General features: G+C 36.4%; 1 protein-coding gene across 1 annotated transcript; it reads right to left on the bottom strand.

The window, feature by feature from the left end:
* On the bottom strand, positions 1-10,360 carry LOC123681655. The gene is made up of 4 exons (XM_045619885.1): positions 10,022-10,360; positions 9,781-9,955; positions 7,469-7,675; positions 1-742 (listed from the first exon to the last, which is right to left on the bottom strand). Exons 1-4 carry the CDS (start codon positions 10,127-10,129, stop codon positions 561-563), a joined length of 672 nt encoding a protein of 223 aa, XP_045475841.1. The 5' UTR covers positions 10,130-10,360; the 3' UTR covers positions 1-560.
* Between the last annotated feature and the right edge of the window lie 1,571 nt (positions 10,361-11,931).

Below are 11,931 nucleotides of genomic sequence, written 5' to 3'. Positions count from 1 at the left end.
TATATCGCTTTTATCTTTCCCAATCTTTGAAAATTTCCGTTATTTTGCAATAGTTTTACATTAAACAGGATCACAACTGACCCGTGGAGTAGGCCTACTGGGGAAACCACGTTAAAAAAAAACGCGCTAAGTACACTACCTTATAGGTGGCGTGGAAACGTGTGCATATTATGACAACAACTTTTATAATTTTTTGAATCGTTATATCTCAGAAACGGTGGCTCGTTAGAAAACAAGTATTGATACATTTTTTATAGATAATATTATGATCTACAATTTTTGTCTGAGGTACTTTTATGATAAAACTTACCGTTTTGCTGAAAATCGTGAAAAACTGATTTTTTTGACCTTTGACCTTGAATTAAATTTTTTCCTTACAGGGGAATGATGGGGAACTTCTAGACATTGTTTATAATTATGTTTTGAACAACTTCACAGAAATTCAGCTTGTTGGGGCTTTATGTAACTTCGAATGTCTAAATTGACCGGACTAAATTTCATGATTGTGCTGCTGTTCTCATAGTTTCCAGTCGAAGAGGCAATAAACGAGTCTCAATTTTTCACACCAAGCACTTCTTGTGTTCTGGAATCTTTGGGGGATTTACTGTATGAATGAAACCCTCTTGGGTGTAGACTGTCTTCGACTTGGGAACTGAGTGTATCCTGGAATTGATGATTATGTGGTAATTGCAAATCACATACCACATACCCATGGTAATGGCGGACACGATAAAGGCAGCCACTGAAAATATAAAGAAATAATTAATTTTTGCAGACAATATAATATCGAGGTTTTGAAGAATTAGAAGTAAGTAACTAATACAAGGTGAGCCAAGGGTGCTCGATCGGTCGATAACTCTTGGAAATTTTGGGCTGGAATTCAGCGCATAAGGGTAAAATTATTTTTGGCTCTACAGGCTCGTCCGAAAATGGCGAAACACGATACCACTCTGTTTTTTTTAATGAGAATGTCAAATTTGTATATCATACTCATTTCCTCAGATGTTTGCAATTTTTTTGAATGATTTTAATATATTGCAATGAAGTGCAGTTCGATATGAGAAAAATTTGCAAATATCTGGCAGATAATAACAGGCCAATTTAAAAGTCCCCGGTCTACCATAGTTAAACACATTTTTTGGGAAAATTTGATTTTATCATTCAACATACACTGCTCAACAATTCATAGGGATCACTTACTTGTTCTAAATTTATTTCTGAAATATTCGCTCCAAGATTATAAATTTAGTCAGATATCAGAGTATTTTCAGTTGATAATATGGTTCACTTGAGAAAAGAATGAAAAAATGGAAAGTTGGAGAGAAAAAGAGACTTTATTAGGAACACTCACAATTCTGTGTTTGAATAACATAAAAACTTTATGATGAAACCACAAGAAGGCTGAAGTTTCGGTTAAGCTAGTACCTAGTTGGCCCCCACGAACTCGTCTCAAGCATTCTACCCTACGAGGCATACTTTCGATCAAACGATTTATAAAATTTTGGGGCAAATTCGTCCGAATATCCCGTAAAGCGTTAGAATGGTCCTCCAGGTTATCGATCGGTTATTCTAAGGTTGACAATTGTCTAGACATCTCAGACCAGACATGTTCGATGCAATTCATGTCTGGAGAGCGAGCTGGCCAGTCCATCCTATCAATAGCATGAGTTTCTAGCGCTTCATTAACCAGACGACTACGGTGTGGACGGGCATTATCGTCAATTAAAATGAAATTCTCGCCCACGGCAGCCGCAAACGGAACAATTATGGGTTCAATAATCATATCGTGATATCTCTGGCTGGTCATGGTGGTGTTCTGTAGAACAACCAACTCTGTGCGTTGGTTCAAACAAATGCCTCCCCTTACACATATAGAACCTCCGCCAAAAGCTGTTGTGGGTACCATAAACTGTTCTGCATACCTTCGACCTCTTTCCCTCCAAGCAAGAATACGTTCATTGGAGTTGAGAAACGAAATCTAGACTCATCCGTAAATAAACATCGGCTCCAATCTTCAAGTGTCCAATTGCGGTGCTCCTCAGCCCATTGCCGTCGATGAATCCGGTGTTCCCTATTCAAACGGGGATGTTGTACCCTCCTACGTGCTCTCAAACCACGAATATGTAGTCGTCGTCTTACAGTCTGGTTCGAAATTAGAACTCCTGTTGCAACTCTCATTGATCTATTGAGCCGCGACGCCGGGTAAGTGGGATTTCTCCTAGCATTGAGGATCAAAAGACGATCTTGGGCAGCTGTTGTACTGCGCTGCCGACCTCCCCCATGAACATAAGCTACTGAGTCGTTTTGGATGAACCTATTCCAAGCCCGACTCACGACACTTTGCGAAACATTCAACCGCCGGGACACTTCTCGCTGGGACAAACCTTCCTGTATCCACCGTATGATTTGGTCCAGTTGCACAGGAGCCAAACGCCTTCTCGGCATGACTGATAAGCTGATATTGTTCTCATTTCTTCAATTATTGTCAGAAAAAAAACAGATTTAATAACAAATACCACATTGCTTTTCACTCCACCTGTAACAGCCTACAGATAAAAATCGATTTTGTGAACAAGAGCCGATAAAGTGAGGAAGACTTTGATATAATCAACTCAAAACATCTTGCTTTTTCCTTAGAGAACATATAATGTACAGATATTCACGAGATAACTTGAAAAAAATACAAATGAAGAGAAGTTCATAAGTGATCCCTAGCAATTATTGATCAGTGTAGTTGCCTTGAGGGCGATACAGCGATTATAGCGATCTTCCAACTTTTCGATACTATTTTTGTAGTACAATTTGTCTTTTGCTACAAAATAAGCCTCAGTTTCGGCGATAACTTCTTCATTGGCGCTTAATTTCTTTCCAGCGAACATTCTTTTGAGGTCTGAGAACAGGAAAAAGTCGCTGGGGGCCAGATCTGGCGAATACGGTGAATGCAGAAGCAATTCGAAGCCCAATTCATGCAATTTTGCCATTGTTTTCAGCGAATTGTGACACGGCGCATTGTCTTGATGAAACAGCACTTTTTTCTTCAAATGGGGTCTTTTTTTAACGATTACATCCTTTAAACGATCCAATAACGCTATATAATAATCGCTCTTGATGGTCTGGCCCTTTTGGAGGTATCAAGATCAGACCGGGCACTTTTCAATTGGCCTAATATGAGCGAAAAATATTGATGAGACTTTTTCAGCTGAAAATATGCAGTCATTTCGAACTCCTTAAGACATTTGAGAATATGTTTCTGGTTTTTATGCGGTCTCCATTTTATTATGTCAATATGGATGTGTCCAAATATTTTGATGATTTCTTCGATTTGTCTCATCCTTAATTGATATCAATAGTAGGTATTAAACAGAGTTAAGTGACCTTATCCCTTTGAAACTGTATGCGTGGAAGGTTTACTACCCGCTCCCTCAGAAAACATGAAATATGAAGAATTTTGAAAATTATTCATTTTAGGCTCAACATGTCTGGACAAAGATAGAAGACTACTTACTAAGGCTGTCATACATATTGACTATTTAAAAGGTCATTCTTTCAAAAAGAGTAGTGGCCTTCGGCCCACCTTTACCCTATGTCCTACGTGAGCGACTAATGTTACGACGCGAGCGACGCCAATTTTATGTACTAAGCGAGCGATGTGAGCAGAGCGACTTTTTTTGTCCTACGTTGAAATCTACAAACGCGACACGACGCGACATAAATATGGTTGGGGATTGTGCATTGCGGAAGATCAGTCCGTTGTCATACGCTTGTAGAGAAACAGTTATAATGAGGTGGTCAAGAAAACGTAAATTATTCATATGTGAAAATGTGATAATCCGATGTTTCAATAGGTTACATTTTTGCATAAACGTCGAATTGCCACCCAAAAACAATACACCCTCTATAAAATCGTCAATCACTTACTGTACACCTTCAAGAATAATGCAAAAAAATTACCTGGATCTAACATCTCAACTATAATATTTCAACAGGTTTCAGTTCTCCATCAGAGTCGTCCAATTGGAACACGGAAATTGTGCACTCTGTATAAAAAATATTCATTCATTCAGCCAGTATTGAAACTTCGTTTAAATCATTCATTGTAGAGCGGTCGAAGTAAACGTGCCTGCATCAACAAGAACTACTGAAGTTCGCGCGAATTCCGCTTGGAAATATCAAATAATTTGATCGCCGACAGAGCGCGAAATTCGCCTGAAACAGTTTTACGACCGATACGACTGCACGTAGGACAGCGCTATTATACTATTCCAAGGTTTGATAAATCGCGTTTGGTCGCGTCGCTCTCATCGCTCGCAATAATTCGCCCACGTAGGACACAGCGTTAGAGCACGTTCACATGACAAGCGGTCTAAGCGCGTTTGAATGAGCGGTGGATAATTGGATACCGTTCACATGGAACGCGGTTGCCAAGCGGTGAACGCGCGTTGCCGTAACGGCCCGTATTCAGTTTGAATTCTACATTTTGGTTTGAATCTGGATTCAGTATCAGATTCAGGTGAGAATTAAACGTTTTTAAGTTTTGATAGGTAATTATAAATCGAATAGTTTCTATTATTCATCAATTAAAACTGATCTTACTTAAATCATCTTTGTTTTGCCGATGACATCGTCCTAATAAGTAGCCACATGCAGGAATTGAGCGAGATGTTAAAACAACTTATTGATGCTCTGAAAAAAGTCGGTTTGAAAATTAATGTTTCGAAGACCAAACTTATCAACAACACCACAGAACACATAAACATTGACGGCACACAACTTGAAAATGTAGAAGAATATATATATTTAAGACACTCAATAAGAATCGGCGCAGAAAATCAAACAGCAGAGATAAAAAGAAGAATCAGGCTAACTTGGATGGCTTTTGGAAAGATGAAATATATATTCAGGAATAACGACATCCCAATAAACCTTAAAAGGAAAGTTTTCGATGCCTGCATATTACCGGTAGCGACATATGGCCTGGAAACTATGGCAATAACTAAGAAGACCGCAAACGGCGCAAACCAGCTGAGGGTGATGCAGAGAGCGATGGAAAGAACTATGCTCAATGTCTGTCTTAAAGACAGAAAATGGAATGAAGAAATCCGACAAAGAACTAGAGTCGTAGATATTATAGCGCGTGTTGCAGAATTGAAGTGGCAGTGGGCAGGACACGTGGCTCGACAGGAAAAAAAAAAAGTAAATTAAATTCAACACAAACAGCAGCTAGAATACAGTGGTTTAAAGTTTTTCAATAGACTGCCTAATGAAATCAAAGAAATAAATAATTATAAACCATTTAAGAATATAATATTCAATTTATTGTTGAATAATTATAATTAGAACCATATACTTAGTATAGTAGATTTCTGCTGTTAAGTGGTAGGTGAATGTTATTTTGATACTATTTCTCTTCATTTGTATTTGTTCTACGTGTATCTCATGATTTCTAAATGAAGAGCTATTATCATTTTTATGTGGTCACATAATAAATTTTTTTTCTTCATTAGCATCTCCTTCACAGGATATGATGACGAGTTCTTCCCAAGCCTGTCTCCTTGAGTTTTTATCTGAATATACACTACTTGTCATGTCGCATATTACAGGAAAATTCTCAATTTCATCTATGAATAATTTAGGAGCGTCCGGTTCCATTTTGAAATATTTCTGACCGAACGGATCGAAGGAAAATACGTAAATACGTCTCTGGCATCTATCAGCTCGTGCAAGCGCGGTCATCTGAACGGTTACATTAGAAACCTATGATCACCGCGAGCCAACGCGCGGTTACTACGGGCAAGCTCTAGAACAGCGCTCTACGCGCGGTCCATAAAAACGCGCGGAGTCATGTGTACGCTTCGAAGAAAATTCATGTACTTGTAAACGCGCGGTTTCAAACCTCGCGTAGACCGCTCGTCATGTGAACGGGCTCAACGGGCTCTTAGAGTGATCCTTAAATTTGAAGAAGACCTGAAAATTTTTTGACAATTCAATCGAATGGGAACATTCACAGTACAGATAGGATAACCACACAAAATTCCATCAAAATCGTATAAGAATTGAAGAAGTTGAAGCTGTTACAATTATTAGGCTAACTGAAAAGTCCCCGGTCTGATACACAGATGGCGATGTTATAGTATTAAATCCATATGAATTTTAATCAGTACCAACCTTCAAACGATACGTATCAAAATTTGACAGCAGTCCGATCATTAGTTTGTGAGATATTGTGTTGTGAGTGCAGCTACTTTTGTTATTTTAAAAAAGATGGAAAAAAATTTCGTGTGCTGATAAAATATTGCTGTTTGAAGGGAAAAAATACAGTTAAAGCAAAATTTTGGCATGATGAAGAGTTTCCGGGGTCTGCATCAGGAAAATTAACCATCATTGATTGGTATGCTAAGTTTAAACGTGGTGAAATGAGCACCGAAGACGGCGAACGTAGTGGACGCCCAAAAGAGGCAGTCACCGACTCAAAAATCAAAAAAGTTCACATAATAATTTTGAATGACCGTAAGGTGAAGTTGATCGAGATAGCAGACATTATGAAGATATCATCTGAACGCGTACATCATATCATTCACGAATATTTGTACATGAGAAAGCTGTGTGCAAAATGGGTGCCGTGCGAGCTCACAATCGATCAAAAGTAACAACGTATTTATGAATCTGATCAGTGTTTGAAGCTGTTTCGGGGCAATAAACTTGAATTTTTGCGTCGGTATGTGACAATGGATGAAACATGGCTCCATCATTTCACTCCGGAGTCCAATCGACAGTCAGCTGAGTGGACTGCACAAGCCGATGAACCGAATCCAAAGCGAGGAAAAACACAACAGTCAGCTGGCAAGGTTATGGCATCAGTTTTCTGGGATACGCGAGGTATAATATTCATTGATTACCTCGAAAAAGGCCAGATCATCAACAGCGATTATTATATAGCGTTATTGGATCGTTTAAGGGATGAAATCGTTGAAAAATGGCCCCATTTGAAGAAAAAAGGTGCTGTTTCATAGAGACAATGCGACCTGTCACAAATCAATGATAACAATGGCAGAATTGCTTCTGCATCCACCGTATTCGCCAGATCTGGCCCCCAGCTAGTTTTTTCTGTTCTCAAACCTCAAAAGAATGCTCGCTGGAAAGAAATTTAGCACCAATGAAGAAGCGACAGACAAACCTTACTACAAAATGGTATCGAAAAGTTGAAAGATCGCTATAATCGCTAGATAGCCCTCTATAGGCTATATATGTTGAATAATAAAATCGAATTTTGCCAAAAAAATGTGTTTTACTATGGTAGACCGGGGAATTTTCAATTGGCCTGTTATTTGCAGACACACAGAACGACAGTGAGACACGAATTAAAAGTTGTACAGAATCGTTTTCATCACGAAAGTGATCCCCAAGCTTTTTCTTTCTTCGTTACATTCCGAACCTAAATCATCAAAAAAAAGGCAATTACGATACTCACCCACATATTTCTTGTCGATGAATTTAATATAGTCGGAGTAGTAAACCATCTCGCCCACAAATATGGCCCCGTAAATAAACGCGCTCAAAAGAAGACAAGGGAGCACAAGTACTGGCGACTTAGTGATTGTGCAATAGATAAGAATGGCTGATGTCACAAGGAGAATCCAGCCGGAATACATCAGAATCCATAGAATATGTTTTTTTGCTGAAATATGTTCAACTATGTTATTATTAATTAAGTTTAGGTACTTATCACAATTCTCGTTCCTCCCAAATTTCAGGAATGACAGCTGATTTCGGTTTGATAAGGAACTGATCAGTTCCTTACGCAGTCATTCATGAAATTTAGTCAGTTTCTCTTCTCTGTTTCTACTTTGTTGAGAAAATTAATTCTCTCCTGCCTTATGAACGATTTGTTTTCATTTGTGATATCAATTTATTTGATATCGTTTCCTTAAAAAAAATAGTATCAGCATTGTAATAAATTCCAGTTTTTAAATTAACTTAACTAGTACATCTTTGAAAATGATACATGCGTCCGCTAAAGATTCGTTACGAAACTATACAGAGCGTTGAAGATGAAATCTTCCTTCATAGCTCTCTCAGTTTTTGAGATATTAAGACCAAATTTGAAATATAGGTTACATTTAGGGCTTACATCATCTCCTATGCCGAGTGATTGTATCAAGCTACAGCCAGATATTTTTTCACGGGTCAAGCCCTTTTTCGCCTCATAAACTTTCTTGTAGTACGCCCCTGGTGAATTCTAACATATGAAGTGAATTCTATATTTTGTTCATACATTTTATTGTCTCATGTAATTTTTACGAATTTGCTATCGTTATCTAGAGAAGAGGAACTCTTTTTTGTAATTCGCTACATTTAATTAAAATTTCTAACTGAGTAGAGATAGGAATCTATTATCACAATGAAAGCAAAAAACAGAACATATTTGATTTGTTATCTAATTTACAAGCTTCCTTGAACATCAACTAAAATGAGAAATCTAACGAATCTGTATTTTGAATTTAATCCTAATATCTCAAGAATTGAAAGAGATATGAGAAAAAAACTAAAAAAATCTTGAAATTTTAACGCTCTGTAGTTCAGTAACGGAGAGTTTTGACATGTTTATCAAAAAAAAGTATTATTTTGACCTGAAAAATACGCTCGCTCCTGACTTGATACTTAATTTTGAATGACCTTGTATAGACATTAGTTTCATTCAGTGTAGATACAGCTTAGAGAATTTTCGTCAAATTCAAAACTGATTTAGACCTACATGAGGAGCTCGATAAGCTAACAGAGACCATCAATTCTGTTAATTGAAGAAGAAATAGCGACTGATGTAATTTTGAAGAAAAAATCAGTGAGAGCAAAAGCTGCAACATTCGAATATTTTAATGTGATTTTGTATTGATTGGTTTAGTGCCGCTACTGAAAATTATCTAAAAACATTCACTATTAGAAATCCCCGCAAAAATTTAAAACTACATATATGCTAATATTACTTTAATTCAGAAAGCCAACTTCATGTGATATCTATTCATTCTATCAACATTGCTTGTTAGAATTGAAAAAAAGTTATCAATCACAAAAATTTCCAGGTAAATCCATTGAGTATAAGAAATAGACCGAAATTCAGTATTATTTTAGGAATAACGGCGTAAAATGTAGGTGACCTTCAACATTTGTTTGATAGGTAAAGTCTCGTAAGAAATATTGAGTCCATCATTGAAAAATAGGAAATATAGGTAAGAATTTTGATCGAAATAGATCTTGGATATTGAATTTTGAATCTTGGAAGCTTGTTGAGATCGATAGATTTCATTTAATAATTTGATCCCAATGGTGACCAATCCTGAAAATCCAATAACATTTTTTTAGGGAATAGTAAGACAATGCCAGAGTGCAAAAAATATAGTTATTTCGAAACCCCGCCGCACAAATCACATCTAGTCGGTGAATCGATCATATTTAATGATCGATATTTTTTACTGGCAGCTGAATTTTTGGACTGGGTCTGGTTGCGATTTGTGTGATTGTTGCAATTTACACGTTATTTTTCCTTTTTAATTATTTCTCATTTTCACTCGCAGGACAAATTTTCATTTGAAGTATCCGACTAGTGAAAATAAAGAGGATGTTCCCATATTTCATTAGTTAAGAATATTTCAGCAATGACACTCAATTGGTAGACTATTCAGAGCAAACTTTCGACAATTCCACTCTTGGGTTAACAATAACAAAACGGTCATTTCCGAAATGTTAATTTTTTATGGGTAAGACTAATTCTGGAAGAATACTCACTTATAACAGAATGTTTTGATTTGATCAAAAGCTGCTCATTATTGCTGGCATGTTTAAGACCATATTCTTCATGTTTTTCCTGCTCGATATGAATATCACTTTTCAATATATCCAAAGTTTCTCCAGCATGAGAGTATCCCAAAGTTGCACAAGTAGTGACAATAGCAGCTATTATCTGGAATGAAATCAATAGAAACCAAACCACAACATTATTGTATTGCCTTCAAAACTCTCAACTCACAAACGTCAAAATAGTAAACAGAATGGACCATTGTCTGAGTGTTATGCAGATTCTGGATGAATTCTTCTGGCTCAGGCTTTGTGTTCCATACTTTAAGGAAGACATCATAATGCTTTAACTTTGAAAACACTAAATAATGAACGGAACTTCGTCTACATTCTTGTGTTTTTGTCTATCAGAGGTTCGTTTTGCGAGCTGAATTGATATGAGCGTGAATACCTCTGAAAGTTTGATCAATACGAGTTGCAGAAGCTTCTGCGCAAGTTTGGAACAGATCGAGCATTTGGTTAGCGCGAAATTCGTTCTCAAGATTTATTATTAATTCAAAATATTTCAAACTACTGTGAAAGTTTTTGTTATGATCGGCAGAAAATTAAAACAATGGATTTTTCATTTTTTTTATTCTTCACTTTGGTGTTGTATAACATGAAATCTAGAGCTTCATGGAATTTATGATATAATGCAGATAATAGGTTATTAAGTTATGTTCAAGTCAATATTTTGATTACTTATTTATAATATTCTATGAATTCATGTCATAAAAAACATGTAGGTAGGGAGTAAGATGCATAGAATACCTGGTGTGTCTACTTATACCTGTAAAACTTTCAGACAAAACGGAAGATTTTTCAGATTTATACCTACTTGATTTTGAGGGATAGCGGTCTGTTTCAGATGGCGCATACATCGTTTACATTTGACATTTCTCTCAATTCTCGACTCTTGTGAACCAAGGGCGTAGATCTTTTTTTTCTTGGGGAGGGATAATCGAAAAAAAAATTTTTGACGCAACGTTTATTCATATCTGTAATGTTAGAAAAAGAAGTTTGATAATGAAGTTTGAACCAAATTACTCGAAATAATTTATTTTGTTACTGATTCGGTTGTTCTTACCTTATACTGGGTGTTCTCAAGTTAGAGTTACGAAGGAATATGAGAAATTACTTGGATAATTTTGAGAAAAAAAAGTTTTATGAATACGAGCCCACAAACGCTTTGCTTTCAATATACAGGTTGTTTCTAGTATGTCGTACAGTTTATAAAATTTTTATTAATATTCGCTACAGATGGGGTAAATAAATACCAAAACTTATAATTAATACATTCATTAGAGCTTACTAGCTGGATCTTTATAATAATTTAGATTTTCTTGAGGATTACTAGATTTTTTCTAGAAATCGATAGCAGATATGACAAAACTATAACAAACCAAAAAGTGTAGTACTGGACCAGAGTTTTTTTCTACATTTTTCTAAACTAACAGCCATTCACCAAAATATAGTTTTGGAGGAAGGAAGCAGGCATCACCCTGTAGATTTGCATTCAAAATTAGCATATCACATGGTGAAAACTTCAAACTGGAATATCTATGGCCAATTCAAATTAAATATCTTGTGAAGGGAAAGTTATACAAGAAGAAAACTCAAACTTTAACACATATATCTCAAAACAAAACGTTTGGGGACTCATATTATAGGACTTTTTTTCTTAAAATGATCCGGAAATCTGTCATTTTCATTTGTATCTCCAATTTAGGAACACCGTGTAATTACCCCAAGTATCCCCCTATTTCTACGCTCTTGTCGTGAACTTTGAGTATAGAACAATAATATTTTATATTCTATGGTCTGTCATTATATTCCATTCATTTGATTAGAAATTCGATATGAACTGAATTGTAATTTATTGTGAATGTTTGCAGTGTGTAAAATCAGTATTTCGTTTTTAAACGGCACCTGGCAGATAGCGGAAATTCGAAAATTTTCGAAGAGCGCCCCCTTACAGAACTCTGGTGAAGCAGCACACCAAAGCAACAGGTGGGTCTCCCAAAAAGTCTGAAACAAAATCGAATCAGTAAACACACCAGGTATTCTATGCATCTTAGTAGGGAGATACCTGAACTCAATCAA

The sequence above is a fragment of the Harmonia axyridis genome, chromosome 6 (genome assembly GCF_914767665.1).
Source record: "Harmonia axyridis chromosome 6, icHarAxyr1.1, whole genome shotgun sequence".
NCBI classification, from domain to species: Eukaryota; Metazoa; Arthropoda; class Insecta; order Coleoptera; family Coccinellidae; genus Harmonia; species Harmonia axyridis.
The sequence above is the reverse complement of the archived record's forward strand: the minus strand, read 5'-3'. Positions and strand labels throughout refer to the sequence as shown.

Bases quoted from the DNA above. Each gene is read 5' to 3' on its own strand.
- LOC123681655 (XM_045619885.1), bottom strand. From the start codon at position 10,129: ATGATGTCTTCCTTAAAGTATGGAACACAAAGCCTGAGCCAGAAGAAT. The intron at 7,676-9,780 runs GTGAGTATTCTT...AACATATTTCAG, and splicing joins ATCAAAACATTCTGTTATAA to CAAAAAAACATATTCTATGG. The intron at 743-7,468 runs GTGAGTATCGTA...TTATATTTTCAG, and splicing joins CATCGACAAGAAATATGTGG to TGGCTGCCTTTATCGTGTCC.